Source organism: Chenopodium album, chromosome 13 (assembly GCF_948465745.1).
Source record: "Chenopodium album chromosome 13, dcCheAlbu1.1, whole genome shotgun sequence".
Lineage (NCBI taxonomy): Eukaryota > Viridiplantae > Streptophyta > Magnoliopsida > Caryophyllales > Amaranthaceae > Chenopodium > Chenopodium album.
In genome coordinates this window covers 24,031,665-24,051,000 of record NC_137846.1, presented here as the reverse complement: position 1 = coordinate 24,051,000, position 19,336 = coordinate 24,031,665, and the positions used below count along the sequence as shown (strand labels likewise).

The following is a 19,336-nucleotide window of genomic DNA, read 5'->3' as shown; positions in this document are numbered from 1 at the left end:
TCAAGGACACCTTAAACGCATGAAGCGCCACAAATCCTATCCCTCGGTGTTAAAAACACCTTAAGTGCACTAGGGCACCAACATACAATTTATTCCTCGTTTACATAGACACTTATATAGCTCTTTCCTCATGTTTAAAGCATCAATAAAATTTATATGAACCATAATAAAATTCCTTTGCAATATTCTAAACTAAATTAAACATTTAGTTTAATTAAACATGCTCTCTAATATGCCATAAATAAATATGTGGTTCATAAATAATATTCAAAACTATTATTTTCCATCCAATAATCCATCACAAACAAATCATGCTTCATAATTCAATCACCAATAACATCTAAATCATAATTTCCAATCCAATAGCAAACAATTACGCCATTCCCCGGCAACGGCAACATTTTTTACGAGAGGAGGATTCTAGGTCGTTGAAACTAAATTCCTCCAATCAAAACTAAATTTGTAACCAAACCTACACCTAGTAATAGGGCAAGTGCGGGTCGAATCACTAGGAATGGGGGGAAGTTAGCTATTGCCAAAGTCAAGCTATTTCGAAGCATAAAAGGAAATGTAGGCCATCTAAGTTCAACTAAACAAACAAGGAAAACACAAAGTAAATCAATATATCAAACAATAGGCAGTTAGGATCCACATGCACTTGCAATGACCACACACTAATCGGGTCAGAGATTGACTAATTCGAGTACTGCAAGGGAAGATAGATAATGCAATCAAAAGAGTTCGACGAGCTATTTCCTAGAGGTCTAACTAGCGCCAACTACGAAAGACTCTAACTAGGAACGTCACTAACCAAGCTCAATCGACAAATGCGAGCTACAAATCAATGGTCCGTATCAATATAGATTCAAAATACAATGTAGCATAATTCTCAAGGCCTAATCGAATTACACACATGCACAATTTCCATTAATCACTTTAATCTCAACAATTAATCAACATAATCACCAAATTAAGCACAATAAATCAATCATACAAGTTTTACCCAATCCCTAGCCAATCAACTACTCTAACATCATCATCTAATCACAAACAATTAAAGAAATCAAGAATCATCAAAACAAGAACAACAATTACACTCATCAAAGATCAAACATCAAAATTAATCCAAATAAACATGAATATTAAGTAAAGCAATAAAATGAGAGAGAGTTAGAAATGCTAATTGATAATAGAGAAGATCTTCAACATAATTGTCACCATTGAATTTTCAATCTCTCAATCACCATTGAAATTCCTCAATTTCTCTCTCTAAATCTACTCCTAAACTAACCCTAAAACTAGAGAGAGAAGCTCTCAACTAAGCTAAAATTATGATCAAAGATTATCTCTAATTGCTTCTAATCACTCTCCCAAAAATCGGGTTACAACGTATAAATAGGAGGCGCAAAACGAAGCCGATCAAAACAGGTACCTGGAGAGGCGGGCCCGCAAAGCAAGGCTGCGCGCTCACGCAAGGGGGATCCTCTAGGTTCCTTTTGTTCTTCTCGAGGCTTCGTGCGTTCGCTAATGGCTTCGAATGAGCGCACCAAATGATGATGATGGACACAAAGGAGGCAGTTCCAAAAGCACTTGAAAATGAGTTCAACACCACTCCTTCATGAGAGCGCGGCTTGAGAGCGCAAGAGCTGGATCTTGGAGAATCCGCTTCCTTGCATCTTGAGCTTTCCTATTGCCATGAGCTTGCTCCAAAAGCATCTTCCACCTTAGTAAACCACTATTATCAAGACCCGGACCTCGTACAATACCTACAACCATGAAAAGAGAGCAAATAAAGGAGAAAAGACTAGAAAAACCATAGAAATGCACAAAACCACAAAATAAGAGAGAAAAGGTAAAACAAAGAGCAAATGCATAAAACTAAGCATTTATTCAGAACGAAAGCTATGAAAAGAAGGTAAAAATAACCTAAATACTCATCAAATAGGTGCCATCTATGACACCCATCAATTATAAGCCCAAATCCGAGTTATAAACGAATACGTTATGGTCAAAATACTAAATTGAGCCTAAACCGAACCTTAGCCCACCTTACTAACGTCCCAATAATCATGTGGAGGGTCTAAAGGATTTAATCTCATTCTTAAACAAATTAGGATTAATTGAAAGCTTCTATAAGTTTCTAAGAGATCTTAATTATGCTTTATGAAAAGATAAGAGTAAAGAGTTTGAAATTGAATGAAACTCCTCTTTTTGAAAGTCTTAATTCTATTCGAATTGAAAGACGTACAAAGAGAGTCAGATATTATTTCCGTGCCTCACAGTTTTGATCTAAATCTTAGATGGTTGGATATTCCTTGAAATTTCATTTTAATAATATATTATAATATTAATTACGAGCTATAACGAAAAAGATATGAAAGAAATACGAAAATATATCCAAAACTGACATTGTCCCACTATTTCGACCATATCTTTTATCCTACAAAAGCTTTTAATCTGATTCTGATTGGGTTAGAAACTAGACTTCAAGATATTTCTAACGACATATTATTTATCTTATTCCCAATTCTGGATCAAAAGATATGATAAAAATAAAAACCGCAAAAACTGATGCCTATCGCAAGAGTTTTATTCTGATTCGAATTCAGATTTTATCTTAATTCTTCGACCCTTATTTTTTCTTTATAAATAGAAGTCATAGCACCCCCTTTTAAATCATTAACAATATTGATCACAAAATCATTCTCTTCTCTCTCTTTAGCCTAAACACTAGCCTCCCTATTCTTCCATAATATTTCCCCTAAGCACTCTAAGGAATCTATACAATACCCGAAGTTCTATACTTAAACCAAGGTGTGAAAGGTATAAATAACAGTGGGTTTGGACCAAATCAACTCTAATTTTTATTTAATTTAATTTTTTCAATTTGATTTATATATTTATTGAAGTTACTAATAGTTTATTCATGATGTAGCAATTCAAGGAAACGCGGAAAGTGAGTAATTAATCACTTAATTACTCTTATTTTTATTCTTGTTGCTAGTATCATGATTATGTTTATTATGATTTGATTTGACTAACAATTTATTGTTGAATTGCTTCCAATATTAATGTTGTTTTTTACTATATTTGTTGATCACTATATTGCATGTTTCAAGTGATCACAATATTTTAGAATTATATGTTGCATTAATGTTTAACCAATTTAGCCTAATGTTACTTTGAAGAAAATTGAATCTTTGTTTGCATGCCTTTGAGATCGCAGGAATCACTTTTTGAAATAAGAATCGAGTAGAGGCCAATACGGGCGAATGTGACTCCATGACTCACTTCGTACTATCATCCCCGATCCTCCTTTCATGGTTCCGAACCATATGGAGTTAGTAATCTCATGGATTATGAATGGGGTGTAACCTTCATGGGTCAATCGTTGTTGTCTTTCGTTGTCCCTTTATCATGGTTGCCTTTTTATTATCCGTGAACGGTTTACAAGTTCCTTAAAAAACTTGTACGCGGCTCCCTACTTTATTTGTCCCTAATCGTATACGTCAATTCCCACTTCCTATGAGTGCCAAGCATATTCACACATGCTTAACATAGGCGCGCTTTGAACGATGCCTATAATTTGGCGACTCCACTCGGGAGGATTCTTGGTTATTTATCGATTTGATTGATCGGTATTTAATTGAGATAAGTGGATAAGACTTGAAAGATTCTTGAATTGTATTACTGCGATTTAATTAGTATTGTCACATATGCATATACATTTTAGCTTTCCTATTTTTGTCACAGTAGTACGTTTTCTACGTATGTGGCTAGCCCCGGGGGATTTAAGCTCTATCAACCCAAAAATGTTCATGACAATAAGGGTACATCTGAGTTATTAAATCCACCTAAACCACGGAGTCGAGTTCGGTTTCATCACGAACTCATGGAGCTGCCCGTTGGCATACACCCTCAAGGGAGGTTGCCTTGTTAATGCGTCCAAACTCTTCACCATGGTACCCTTTGACACCCCAAAGCTTGACCATAGAGGAACATAGAACTTGACAATGTGTTTATATGTGCATTTTTTTATTAACTTTTTATTTTTATTTTTATTTTTTCTCTTATCAAACCTTTTTTAAGAGTCGAGTCCTAGCTTCTTTTTTTTTTTATGAGACATCCCAGATTTTTATTCTCGTATTCTGCACAAGCGCCAACCTGTTTTGGTCAAAGCCGGTGTTCTAGAAAAAGTTACGTGTTGTGCCAACTATGGATCTATAGCCCCGCATTTTATCTTTCATTTGGAGTTGGTTTCGTCCCAATCAAAGTCATAGATCAAAAGTTATAACCAATATACTACAGCTTGTCCAGTTTAGGTATCTTTTTAGCGTCAACTTTCTTATTAATTTAATTTTTTTTATATTTTTTCGTGTCAAGATATTCTTAGACAAGTCCTTTAATCAGTGTCAACTCGTATAACATAGGATTATAGATTTTTATTTTTATTTATTTAATGAGTCCTAACTGTTCAAGAATTCTAGTCCTCTTCCTAGTTTCTTGTGATTTTTGTGCTAACCTTAACATGTGTTCTTTGTCTTTGATTGTGGTTGATGTCATTTATGAATAACGATTTTCAATTGACCGTTTTCACCTAGTAAATAGCATAAACATTAAAATTGGACAAAATTAATCAAGTTAGTTTGTCTTTTTATTCTTCCGTGCTATTTTTGGTCCTTACGTCAGTCGTTTTTATATCGTTTACATGTCTAGCCATACGATCATACCACGAGTCTTATAAACTCATCGAATCACATTTGTTAAGTCGTTGCACACACTTTGTCTTCGAGTAATGCACTATATTGTTTATGATCGTATATTAGGACCATGCATGCGTTGTTTTCCGTCGTAATAGGAATGAGTGGAGTATTTCCAATTGGTTTTCAAAATTCTTTCATACACTCTTCCTTTCCAATCTGAGTATTGAGTTAATGCATTAAGTGAGCTCATTTTGTTCCATAGTACATGAGTTCAAGAATCAGTAGGCAAGAGTTGGAACAATAAGGGGAACGTCATTCCTTCCTTCTTTTCTTCCAATCAAAGCATCAACACTAGCAAATTTCTTGTCCCCCTTGGCGGTAACAAGTAATTCATAAGCAACTATGAAGACGTATCACAAGACAAGTTTTCCACACAAGATTTCATGCCTTTTTCTTTTGTTTCAAACCCTTCCCCCTAAAAAGCCTAGCATAGGTTCTCCTTATCCATGTATCTATGTAACTTCTTCATATATGAGCCTCTCCTTCTTACATTTAATCATGTGATTAGCCAAAAAAAAAATCAATTGCCGAACCGAACATCAGGTATACCAATGATTTGAGGTACCTTTGTAACTCATTCATTCTCCATTAACCATTCAATCACATATCCATTTCTTCATCAACCCCTTTGAGCCTCGTCTAATGATTGGCCTTATTTATTCAACCCGTATTCACCTAGCCTTGGGATGGGAAAGTGTGAAATTTGTGTAACATTCAAAAAGCAAGTAAAAAAAATCAGCAAAGCAACAATAAAACAATGTCTAAGGGCAAGTGTTCCAACGTCTTTGATATGAACACGTCTCAAATTGCGTCTCTCATCGAGTGCTTGGTACCTTGCCTGAGAAACATGAATGCTAATTAAGTGATGGACCGCATGATCTAAGATTTCCCACATTGATTCAAAAGAATGAAAAAAGAATAATCAAAGCAAAAAAAAAACAAAAAAAAAATGTTGAAAATAAACTTGTAAAATTCAAAATTTTCAAATTCACGATTACACATCTTGGGGATTCTCTCGGGTCTTGAGCCTTTTACCCTTTTCTTCTTTAAACCATCAACTTAACCACGTTACAACCCTCCAAATACCTCTTTGAGGTGTACATACACTTGTGCAAAGTTCGGTTAGAGCTACGTTCGACCTGATTCCTAACTGATACGTAGGCAACCTCACATCGAGGTGCGGCCACAATAATATTCATATCCACACATGATCGAGTCATTTCCAATGCTTATCCCTACCCTTATAGAGCTAGACTTGGGGGCTTGAACCCACATCACTTAGCTTACCCAACCTAAAGAGTCATCATCTTTGACTCTTCTCACATCTATTTCCATCACTACAGCCTTTGCATCCAGCCTTAGTGATCCAAGATCAACCAACCCACTTAGAAGCTCCATGTATCAAGAACCGGTTGCCCTTGTTCTAGAAACTCTTGGATTTAGCCCATTTGCTCTCAAGCCCGAATTTGTCACTTTGCTCACTTGGGAGATCACTTGAAGCCCACAAAGGAGTGTTATTTATGAGTGCATGGCCCATTTACTACTTTGGGCTATATAATTATGTTTGATTTATCTTTTATTTAAGTTGTAATAAGGCTTAGAGGAGTTACTAACTTTCTCTCTTATTTAGCCGTAAGCTTATGTGTGAATAGGAGTTATTGTAACTCTTAATTGCTGATTTGTAACTACCCATTCATATAGGTGTTACAAAGGAGTGAATTAAACTGGGCTGATTTTCGAATACAGTGCAGAAAGGAAGTCGTTTCAGCACATCAGATTTCAATCAAGGATTTCTCCTTCATCCGGAAAGCTTTTGAGGAGTTTCTTTTTTTCAAATTGATTGATTTAATCTGAATTATATTTTCTGAATCTTCAAGCCTTTGAGAGTCTTAAGGCATTTTTCGTATTTGTTTTTGCTTTCTGTTTTCAGTAACATTTCATCATTTGTAATTGTAATAGTCTAGCAAAATACTGAAAAAAAAATGACTGGTGGAGAGGAGCTTGCTAGAATGTTACAAGCAATCACTGAAAAATTGGAGAATTTAGAGGAAAAAACAAAAGAAAGTGAGGAAGAAAAGGCTAGGAAAAACATGAGGATGGATACTATGTCTGACATGCTTTTACAAGCCAATAGAAAATTGAATCAGTTAGAAAATGAGGATGTGGGTGGTAACAATCTTTGGCAGTTTGATGATGATAGGGGACTTAAGATTGACTTACCTGAATTTGATGGGGGGCATGATAGCGAGGCCTTTCTTGATTAGGTTAGGAAAATTGAAACCGCATTTGAGTATAAGGGGTTCGATGATAACAAAAGATTCAAATTGGTTGTCCATAAACTAACTAAACTTGCTGCCCTATGGTATGAAAACCTTTAGGCAAATAGAAGGAGAGAGGGAAAAGAAAAAAATTGACTCATGGGAGAAGTTGAAAAAGAAAATGAGGGATAAATGGGTAAATAGGGAGTATGAACAAGAACAATACCTAAAATTAACCCATCTTTCCCAAGAAGACATGAGCGTAGAAGATTACATTAAGGAGTGACTTGCAAGAGAAGGAGACCTTCAAAATCGCTCGTTTTGTAAAAGGTCTTTCGAAGAGTATTAGTCAAAAGGTGGAAGTGACTCACTACACCACCTTTAGTGATGTTTGCAAATTGGCTTTTCGTTACGAAACTCAATTAAAAGATGAGAGGCCCAAAACCCCTTCTTGCAAAAGTCCTATGAAATTTACTCCTACTTACTAAAAGGGGAGTACATTTTAAAATAAAAAAGTTGGTTCTTTTCAAAATAAGTCTTCCTCTTCTGGTTCTAAGTTTGATAAGGGGAAAGAAAAGGCCGTAATCACACCTAGTGAACTTGCTACTAGGAGGTAGTGTTTCAAATCTCATGATAGAGGACATATAGCTTCCGAGTGTCTAAGCAAGAAAGTGTTGACTGCCTCACAATGTGCAATATTTGACGAAGAAGAAACATTCTATAATTTTGTTGCACAAGAGGAAAATGAAGAGTTTGATGAAAAGTATGATGAAGATATATTTCCGGAGAATGAAATGAATATGATGGTGGTTCGAAAGATTTTGTTTAGTGAGCTTGAAATCGATGAAAGGCAACGAAACAACTTGTTCCATACTAGATGCAAGATAGGTGAGAAGACTTGTAATGTGATTGTTGATGGAAGTGCACAAACCGATGTAATCTCTTCAGAAGCCGTAAGTAAGCTGAAGCTTACTACTAGAGATCATGATGAGCCTTACAAGTTGAATTGGTTGAATGATGGCACGGGAATAAGAGTGAAGAAGCAAGCTTTGGTGACCTATTCCATCGGCGGCTTTTGAAGACGAGAGATGGTGTGACATATTGCCAATGGATGCGTGCCATTTGTTGCTTGGAAGACCGTGGCAATTTGATCATAATTCGAAGCATAAAGGTAGATCTAATGTGTATATTGTTACTACTAGAGATGGTAGAAAAGTTAGATTATTGCCTTTACCTCCTAAAGTTCCTAAGAAAGAAAAGGAGAAAAGCAACTATCCTGTAACTTGTAATGAATTTGAGAAAATAGAGGAAAAGAATGGGGGAGGATATGCTTTGGTTGTAAGGACCAAAGATGATTTTGGTACTTCTTGTAATAACTCATCCGCACTAAATGAGTTATTAGAAGAGTACAGAGATGTGTTTCCCAATGACTTGCCTAATGGCCTCCCACCTATAAGGGGCATTGAGCACGCCATTGACTTGATTCCAGGAGCACCTTTGCCCAACAAGGCTGCCTATAGGTGTAATCCGGAGGAAAGTAAGGAACTCGAGAAGAAAGTGAATGAATTGAAAGGAATAGTGTCCTTCGAACAAGTGTATTATTCCGATAGGGGGTTCAGAATTATTAGAAAGCTAATTTTTCAGTAAGGTCAAGTAATCGGAATGTCTGGGTGGAGGCCGCTTCCGATCAGTATTATTAATGCATAATTAATATTACAGCTTAATCTTGACTGAACCCTTCGGGTCACCCCCAAGCAAATAACGAGCCGAAGCGACGAATTAATTCGAAAGTAATTAATAAGTCGACCGAGTAATTAATATTTAGACGTCGGAAATTCGAACTTGGAGTGTCAAAACCGAGCGTCGGAAGTCAAGTCAAAAATAGTAATAATTCGAGACGTGAAAATAATAATAAATCAACAATGACCAAAATACCCCTAGCATCGGAAAACCGAGTGCTAGGGGTGCGGCAAATGCTAGCAGTACGCACCAAGTGCGGGGCTAGGCTAGCATACCGCAGCTAGCAGCCAGCACTAATGTGCGTGGCTGTGCTAGCATATGGCAGCTAGTAGCCCGTACAATTGGTGCGTGGCTTGCTAGGCCGTGGCAGCTAGCAGCCCGCATATTTGGTGCGTGGCTTGCTAGGCCGTGGCAGCTAGCAGCCCGCACCAATGTGCGAGGCATGCTAGCAGGCAGCAGCTAGCAGCCCACACATTGTGCACGGCGTGCTGGCAGCTGGCCTCGGCCAAGCAGCCCGCACTTGGTGCGTGGCTTGCTGGGTCGTAGCACATGGCAGCCCACCTTGGGTGCCTTGGTGCCGAAGTGTGGGTGCCACGTGGCGCAATTTAATTGGGGGCTATGGAGTTGAGGTGGCCGATTATGGGAGTGAGAGTGGGAGGCAAGTTTGGTCCCCCCTCCTCCAATTGGTCCTCACCTACTCCTCCTTGTGAGCTTGCCACTTGTTGATTTATTACATGTTTGATTGTTAATTTTATTTTAGCTTTAAAATAAAATGGGAAAATCAAATTCTCCCACATTGATGGGAGAGCTTTTCACACTCTTCCATTTCCCTATAAATATCCAACTTGGGGTATTGGGAAAAACACTTGAGTAAGAGTTGGAAAAGGCATCACTAGTAGTGAAAACCTTTGAACTCAAGAGTTGAAAAAGGCATCACCTTTGTGAAAACCTTTGAACTCAATTACTTGGGTTTCGGTCGGGCCTTGCTAACTCCAAGGCATTGGACCTAGTCGGTGTTCGAGTTGTGGGTGGACTTTCGTTTGAGGTCATCGTAATTTCGAGGCTAGATTTTGAAGTAAGAGCCCCTCGAGGTCGGGCGAAGCACGCGTCAAAGGTATAATTATTATCTTAATCTTGTCATTAAGATAATCATGTTTATGGTTTTATTTACTGCGAGTGCGGTCTTGGTTTTGGGTTTGTTTCCGCGGTGAGTCGGACTCACCAAACCCCAATAGCGGTATCGAAGCCTTGCTCGTTTAATTTTAAAATCATATTATTTTTTAAGGTGTTTTCATGGCTTAATTTTTCTGGTTTTAAGTTGCTAATTTGATTAGTAGCTCATTTTATTAATTTTAATCCCGTATTAGAGCTGACTTCAGCTCTCGAACCCAGATTTTGACCCAAAAATAGTGAAATTTGGGTGGAAAAGGCGTTTTGGAAATGGTTTTACCTTTTCAGGTTTCTGTTTTTAGCCAAAAAAACGACCAGAAATGCACTTTTTGATATGGTGGTTATGTAATTGGTTCAATACAGATTTTTTATGCAATTTTAAACCTCTTTAGACATGATTACTTGGTAGTAATTTGTGTTTGAAAGCTTGGTTTTATTTTTTCACATAATTGCAAATTAATTGCATTAAGTGTGAAATTTTTGTTCTTTGAGGCTTCTAAGTACTAAAGATTCAATCTTTAATTGTGTTAAGTGATTGAAACTTTAAAGTTACTAAATTCCATGAATTTTTGTTGAACTTTGTTGATTTAATCATTTTAAGTTGATTAGAATCATAAAGTTTTAAACTTGTGATAGAAAATTGTTTATCTTCAAATTGGAAGATATAATTTTTCAAGGATTCACAAGTATTAAAGTTGGAATCTTTATTGAACTTATGTTCATTTTTTTCCAAACTCCCTTTTACTTTGTCAAAATCTCAAGATTAATTTAAATTGATTAAATTAATAGTGAGAAATTGCCTTATTTTATTGCACAAAGTTAAACCAATTTTATTAAAGAATGGTTCTTGGAAATAATTTTGGTTAAATGCACTTAGATGGATTTTATTTGAGTTAGACTTGTTTAATTTTCAATTTTTGCTCATTAAAATTAGTTCTAAAATTAATTTAAAATTAACAAATTATCACGCGAAATTTGGGATTGAAATCCCGAGGCTATGGCATGCAAATCGAGGCAAAGCCTCCCTTTGCTAGCCGGGCTACATAGCAGCCGGCATGTGGCTGCTCGATGGTTGCGTGCAGCCTTGTGCGTGGCATGCGCGCCCAGCCACATCAGCAACGCAGTAGCACCAGCCAAGCAGCAGTATGCTGCGGCTGTGCTACGTGCGTGCGTGCTGCTGCCGTAGCACAGCATATGGCTGCTGTGGTGCTGTAGGGTGTGCGAGCATCATGGTGCGTCCGAGGCAGCAAGCACCACTACCAAGCAGCAGCGTGCCGCAGCAGCATAGTTGTGTGCGCTAGCCACTGCTTGGTGCGGGCTAGCTGCTCGTGTGTGGCTTGGTGCGGCAGTGGTGCGCATAGCTAGCAAGCTTTTGCGGCCTCGTGACTTGTGGTCTTGCACGCCCCGTAGAAGAGTCGACGCGTATGTGGTATTCTATGCTATGGGTGTGACGCTTAGCATGGGTCACACTAAATTAAAATTTTGGAGGCTAGGCCTCGGTTTTGAGCGGCGTTGGCAAAATTTAATTTTGGCAAATTTTGGGCTTATTTAATTGGATTAATTAAGTTGGATGCGGAATTTAGTGGGAGCATCAAATATTAATTGCGCTTATTTACATAATCGGTTAAAACAACATTGACTAGTTTTAATTAGGCGTGTTAATTGGATTAACCACCTAGATTAGTTACTAGTTCTCGCGTGTTTATGCATTGTTACTTGTTTTATCGTTGTAAATTGCATGGGCCATTCACAAATAGTGAATGGATGAATGGAATGTATATTCTCTCACAGGTTTAATAAAATGGCAATTACTGGGGCCCGATTAGGATAGAAAATACGGACTGCGATATGTGATGTATTTTTGTAAATCTAAATACGGTTTGCGTACCGTTGAGTATTTTTGTACCTTAATATTTAGATTAGTCCTAATCGTAGATACTAGTAGTTGCATAATTTTGGTCAAGTCTTGAAGACGGAAGTTCTTGGAAGACAAAGCCATGAAGTTGCAAAAGAAGACGTTTTGAAGACTTGAAGAATTCAAGGGGTCATGCTAGTTGCCAAATATGCATCAAAATGCTTATGCTTTACATATTTATGATCATTTATGTATGAATTATATGTCAGATGCATGTTTAGGATTTCGAATGTTGAGATGATTAATTAAGTTCACTTTAATCAACCAATATAGAAACCCTAGGTCCCTAATTATTGAGTAAAATTGTCATTCCAAAACAACACTTAACGACCTATTGAGAATAGTTATGGGCTACGCCAAAGCGAGGCATCACTACTACTCCCTAGACTCATAAGGCATACCGGGTATGCAAGTTAGTTTTGGTTGTACTCAACGATATGAGTGATGGAGTCCTAACATGTTGTGGCAAAGTGAATAAATTGTTGAGAGAGCATTAGATGCGACGATTTATTCAACCAAGAGTGGCTTGGAGCCATTAGCAAAGCGTTGCTTACCTTGGGAGATTGAGTTCTAAGACAAGCCAAAGCATGCTTAGTCACTCTTTGTTTCCTTGGATCTTGGAATCGACTTATTTTCACAAAATAGGGACAATTTTATGTGTAAATAAGACGTTAAATAAGTTTGAAATATGCATGAATTAAATTCAATCTTATTTAAGTATCATGAATGGTTTTTCATTAAAATTCTTTCAAATTGTAGAATCATGACTTCAACTATCGACAACAATCCAATAATCACATATCTTCCCAAGAAGTTACTATTTAGCATGAATTTGGTGAACTTCAAGGAATGGGAGAAAGAACTCCGTATGACCCTACGCAATTGCTACCTAGAGCATATCTTGGATACACCCATCCCGAGTTTCTACTCAAAAGGGGTTATGAGCGATGAAGCACATGAGGAGTGGAGTTATGATTGCAAGAGAGTCTCGCGACTCATGGCAAACTCCATCCCGGAACAGTGGAAGAAGAAATTCTCCAACTACCTTCTGGATGTACTCCTCAAGGCTCTAGAAGATGTGGTCAATCTGAGGGTCACAAAGGGCAACAGGGGCAACTATAATGGACTTGTGGAGGAAGTGACTAGGTCACTGTCTAACATGAGGATCAAGCCACCGCAAGATGGTTGTCTCAGCAAAGAGAGGCAAGAATTATGGGCTAGGGTCTATAGTGCAAGACTTAGACACGGGATGCCGCTTCAAGCCCATGTGCAAAAGATGACAAGGTTATTTAACCATCTGGAACTGATTGGTAGGCCGGTGGAGGATGAGCAAGCGGCTCATATGCTTTTAAGCTCACTCCACTCGGGGTACATTGCAATTAAGATGCAACTTACCAACAATCGGGATAAACTATCCTACAAGGAAGTTGTCCAAGAACTCCATAAAACCTATTCTTGCAAGGCGGCTAAGGTTGCTCTAAGTCCCAAGAAGAAGGAGTTCAAGAACAAGGCTAAGATGCACTGCTTCTATTGTAGTAAGCAAGGTCACTACAAAAGAGAATGTAGCGAGTATTTGAAGATGAGGCAAGAGAAAAAGCAGCCTCAATCTCAGGTATCATCTTAACACTTGAATACAAGCATTTTATAAGGTATTAAATACCGAAGAATGTAGCGACTATAGTAGATATGGCTATGTCTACCTCATGTCGCATAAATCTGAATCCTTTGACAAGTTCAAAGAATTTCAGAGTGAAGTTGAAGATCAGCTTGGCAAGAAAATCAAAGCCCTTCGATCGGATCGAGGTGGTGAATACTTGAGCTAAGAATTCGATGACCATCTGAAAGATCATGGTATACTTTCAAAACTGACACCTCCGGGAACTCCACAATGGAACGGAGTATCCGAACAGAGAAATCGAACCTTGTTAGACATGGTACGATCAACCATGGGTCTTAGTGATCTTCCTATCTCTTTCTGGGGACACACACTTTTAACTGCGGCACTAACACTGAACTGTGCTCCATCGAAAGCTGTAAAAAAGACTCCATACGAGTTATGGACGAAGAAACCTCCTAGGTTGTCTTTCCTAAAGATATGGGGACGCGAAGCATATGTCAAGAAATTGCTTTATGACAAACTTCATCCCAAATCTGATAAGGTTTACTTTATGGGCTACCCAAAAGAAACCAAAGGGTATTACTTCTACAACAAATCGGAGAACAAAGTATTTGTTGCTCGCGATGGTGTCTTTTTGGAGAAGGAACACCTTTCCAAAATGACAAGTGGGAGGAAAATCGAACTCGACGAAGTTCGTGAGGATGAGCAACAAAGTCAGAATGATAGTCAAAGTGCTCAAACAACATTTGTTGATAAAAGTCAAAGTGATCAAAATATGCAAAGTCGAACTGACAATGCAAATGCTCAGTCCATTACCCGACGTAGGTCTCAAAGGCCGAGATCTCAACCTGATAGATATCTTGGTTTAGTATTAACCGTGAATCAGGACATCCTGATCATGGATGGAGATGAACCGGCAACCTACAATCAAGCGATGGCAAGCACCGACTCTGCTAAATGGCAAGAGGCCATGAGATCTGAAATGGATTCCATATTTGAAAATCAAGTCTGAGACTTGGTTGACTTACCCGAAGGTTACACACCTATCGGATGTAAGTGGATTTTCAAGTTGAAAACCGACAAAGATAGAAATGTATTCATTTACAAAGCTAGATTGGTAGCAAAAGGTTATAGACAAGTTCATGGTATTGATTACGATGAAACCTTTTCTCTAGTCGCAATGCTTAAATCCGTTCGAATTCTCCTAGCGATTGCTGCATATTACAATTATGAAATATGGCAGATGGACGTCAAAACCGCCTTCCTAAATGATATTTTGGAAGAAACTGTGTATATAACACAGCCTGAAGGTTTTGTCGACCAAAACAACGCTGGAAAGGTATGCAAGCTTAAGAAGTCCATTTATGGATTAAAGCAAGCAAGCAAAAGTTGGAATCTGCGATTCAATGAAGCCATCAGTAAGTCTTGTTTTATCAAGAATCCAGATGAGTCTTGTGTTTACAAGAAGGTCAATGGGAGTGACATCGCCTTCCTAGTCTTATATGTCGATGACATATTACTCATTGGAAACAACATTCCGTTATTAGAGTCTGTAAAGGCTTGGCTCGAAAAATGTTTCTCAATGAAAGACTTGGGAGAGGCTCAGTACATACTAGGCATCAAGATCTATAGGGATAGATCAAAAAGGATGATAGGATTGAGTCAAAGTACTTATATTAATGAGGTACTAGCTCGTTTCCAAATGGACGGGGCCAAGAGAGGTCACCTACCCATGTCACATGGCATAACCCTAAGCAAGAAGAAGTGTCCTAAGACACCTGATGAGCGAGAAAGGATGAATCAGATTCCATATGCTTCGCTAATTGATACCAATCAAACCCAGGAGAGGCGCATTGGATTACGGCCAAGAATATCCTAAAGTACCTGAAAAGGAAAAAGGATAAAATCCTGGTCTATGGTGGCAGAGATGAATTAGTTGTTGAGGGTTAATACCGACGCAAGCTTCCAGACAGACAGTGACGACTTCAAGTCACAAGCTGGGTACATATTCTGTCTCAATAGAGGAGAGTTTAGTTGGAAGAGTTCTAAGCAAAGCACAACTGCAGATTCTACAACTGAAGCCGAATACTTGGCAGCATCTGAGGCAGCTAAGGAGGCAGTTTGGATTCACAAGTTCATTGGTGAACTTGTTGTTGTACCCTCCATCGAGGGACCAATAGACCTCTATTGTGACAACAATGGAGTTATTGCTCAGGCAAGAGAGCCAAGAGAACATCAAAAGGTCAAACATGTCAAGCGGCGGTTTCACATGATTCGAGAATGGAAATCAGAAGGTGAAATCAGAATTTGTAAAGTTGGAATGTTACGATAGACGATTAATGACCATTTGAGATTAGTGTGTAGTTTAATTTATAGCACCGTTTCTTGTGCTACAAGAACATGATTTTCATGAATCATTTGCACAGGTATTGGTTTAGAACCATACTGGATCGACCTATGAGAATACTTTAAGAGATTAAAAATCGTCATAAGTATACTTCTCATTATTGCTATCGGAACCTTTTTCCTCGACCATGAGTATAGTGAGCTTTATTGTTTGAGTACTAGTCCGCTTTGATGATTTTCAAACGTCTGCCGTAATAGGGGATTATAACGGCATCACTCGGGCGGCTGGGTCCTCTCAGTAAGAGAAGCTACACTACAAGACTGGAAATGTCCTCCTATTAACGATAGGGAAGATGTCTTTTTTGTTTACAAGGCCTCTCGTAGAGCGAGATTGTAAAATGCATGGTTGTAGGGAATATTTCAAGCGTTACCCCAAACTTGAACCCCAATGTGATCATACACTTAAGCATGGTGGCGTCCAAAGGGAAGGAAGCTAGAGTAAAAGAGTCGCCAACAAGTTTTAGGAACTTGTAAACCGTTCACGAGGGTGAAGGTTACACCCCTTAACGATCCAGGAGATCATCAACTCCAATAGGTCTAGAACCATGACTGGTGTTCGGGGATGAAGGTACAAATCCAATCTAAAAGAGAAAGAACCTGCCCTAAATAGGCCTCTACTTTATTCCTCTCGTATTCATGTGCGCTTTCTGACTAACATGCAATCATTAGGTTAACCCTAAACCTTTTTATCTATATTGGTTGAACTTAATGCACAAATAAAACTATTATTAACGATCACTTGAATTATAATCATATTAACCCTAAACAAGATTATTAATTATCTTATTAAGCGTGATTACAAGTAAAAATTCCCTTTAAACATGCATAAAAGGCATGATCAAGCAACAACAATAAAAATAAAATATATCAAGCAACATAATAAAAATAATAATCATCATAATAATAATAACAATAATAATAATAATCATCATAATAATGATGAGTGACATTTTTGGCACTCATTTGGTTCCTTTTTGGATGATTTTTATTTCATTTTATCTCTCTTTTCTTTAGTTTTCCTTAGTTTTATTCTTGTTTTCTTCATTTTATGCTTTTTGTAGTTAGTTTCTCTATTTCGTGCTTTTTCTTGTTTACTTGCTATTTTTCCCTTTTACTTGCTTTTTATCCTTTGATTGTAGGTTGTGATTGATTGTCCAAGGATTCCCGGGCTTCCTTTCTATAGTTTTCCATTGATTTTCATGCCTAAAGCTTGTGCAAGAAGTTTCAAGTCAATGAGAGGTTCAAGGAGCATGCTTCAAAATCTCGTTTATGCCTTCCTCATGGCTCATTTTCTTCAAGAAATTCAAGGAAGTGGCTGCCTACCTTGTCCTCCATCATCATCATCTAGGATGCGTGCACCTCGTGAGCAAGGGCAAAGAAGAAAGGAGGAAGCTGCAGCTATGTGCGGGCGCACTTGAGGAGTGTGCGGCCGCACATCTGTCGTGTGCGGCCGCACATCAGGTATGTGCGGGCGCACATTCCTGGGTACACTCCTTCGAGCGCCCGCACCAACGTGGGTCTATTTTTGGACGTCTTTCCCAACTTCCTCTTGGGATTGTTAGTTATTTCATTCCTTTTATAGAGAGAAGTTTGGGGATCTTGGGGGAGAATTAGATTAGATTAGATTTTAGAGGGAGAAAACATTAGTTCTTAGCATTTTTAGAGAGAGAAAGTGTGGGTTTGATGATTGATGATTGAAGATTGCTTCATTTGATTTGATTTCTATCAAGGTTGTAAGGATTCTTTACTCTTTAATGCAATTCAAAGTTTGATTTCATTAGTATTGTTGTTTGATTTGATTAATTGATAGTTGATTGATTTTGCTTGTTTCAATTTGATTTCAATTGATGAATTTGGGAATGATGATTAGTTTAGCTTTGATTTTGTTGTTCTTTATGGATTGTGAGTAGTTTATTTGCTAGGGTAGTGGTGAAGCATGTATTGATGATGAATTGAGGTAAATTTGGGGGAACATTGATTGAGTTGATGATGTGATTAAATTGGTTGATTGATTATGTGCATGTGTGTGTTTGATTTAGGCTTGATCACCCTAGTTATTCACACTAGATTGCATTGTAAGCTTGTTATGATACGGACCATTGATTAGTAAACTTGCAATTTCACGATTGAGGTGCTTTGTGACGTTCCCTAGGTAGTGTTTAGCGTAGTTGACGCTAGTTAGACCTCTAGGTGAACCATCTTAGTATGCTCTTTTGGATACATGATGATTTTCCTTCATATCGCTTGACTTAGTTGGTTTACCCTCCCAAATTACCGTTTCCATTATGATTGCATGTGGATCCATTGCTCTAGTGTCTTAGATTGATTTTATACAAGTTTGCATTACCTAGTTTAGCCTTATCTCTACCTCAAACCCCTTCTTGATTCCGAAATAGCTTGATTTAGACATCGTGCACTTGATATCCATTCCCTTGGGTTCGACCTTGACTTGCCACTACGCTAAATAGGGGTTAGTTAAGCTATAAATTTTGTTTGATTGGGTGGGGTGGTAGCCCAACGACCTACCGTTCTCCTTCCCATCAAAATGGCGCCGTTGCCGGGGAATGGTGCTTGAGTGCATGTTATTTTTGAGTCTATTTCATTTTGATAAAATACAAAAAGATTTTACACCTAGGCTACACTTGTAGCCGTGCTACTAATATTGTTTTTGAGTTTTGTGTGTGTAGATCCCAAGTCATGGGAGGTAGTTCAAGAGTTACCTTGAAGGAGCTTGGAGTGCCCGGGGCTTATAGGTATGAGAGCGCCATAGCTCCACCTATATCACCGGAGAATGACTTTGAAATAAAGCCGGCAATGATCACTCTTATTGAGAGGAGACAATATGGTGGGGCGAAGAACGAGAGCCCATTGAACCATCTTAAGGAGTTTGAAAAATATTGTAACACAATCAAGATTAATGGGGTGTCTCAAGAATTCATCCGCCTTAAGTTGTTCCCTTTCTCCCTCATAGGAAGATCTTTGGAATGGCTAGATAAAGAGATGAAGCCCAATTCATTGAAAACTTGGGATGATGTCACCAAAGCTTTCTTGTTCCGTTTCTATCCTCAAAAGAAAACGGCGGAGGCAAGAGCTTTGATTCAAGGGTTCAAGCAAAAGTCTAATGAAAGCCTTTATGAAGCATGGGAAAGATTCAAGGATTATCAAAGGGAGTGTCCACACCATGGGATTCCTACCTATCAAATCATACATATCTTTTATGGTGGGTTGAGTTCTCATGGGAGAGCAAGTTTGGATGCCGGAGTCGGAGGCCCAATCATGAACAAGACGGAAGAAGAAGTGGTTGATGCTATTGATGAAGTAGCTCGTCATTATATGAATTGGAAAGAAGTGGAAAGACAACCAACAAGCAAGGGTTACTCGATCGAACAACTTAGTGTCATTAATGATTTGACCACTTCGATTGCGGATTTAGGGAAAGAAGTTATGTCTCTCAAGGAAAAGCTTG

General features: G+C 38.2%; 1 protein-coding gene and 1 non-coding gene across 2 annotated transcripts; one reads left to right on the top strand and one right to left on the bottom strand.

Moving 5' to 3' along the window:
• The first annotated feature begins 8,128 nt into the window (after positions 1 to 8,128).
• On the top strand, positions 8,129 to 12,067 carry LOC145575401 (uncharacterized). Its single transcript, XM_081633277.1, has 2 exons — positions 8,129 to 8,578; positions 12,056 to 12,067. Exons 1-2 carry the CDS (start codon positions 8,129 to 8,131, stop codon positions 12,065 to 12,067), a joined length of 462 nt encoding a protein of 153 aa, XP_081489403.1.
• Positions 12,068 to 18,952: 6,885 nt separating this feature from the next.
• On the bottom strand, positions 18,953 to 19,058 carry LOC145577308 (small nucleolar RNA R71). The gene has a single exon (XR_014098754.1). It is a non-coding gene; the product is annotated as a small nucleolar RNA R71 (small nucleolar RNA).
• Positions 19,059 to 19,336: the final 278 nt, after the last annotated feature.

What these genes read in the sequence shown, in the direction of transcription:
- LOC145575401 (XM_081633277.1), top strand. Translation starts at nt 8,129, where the DNA reads ATGGATGCGTGCCATTTGTTGCTTGGAAGACCGTGGCAATTTGATCAT.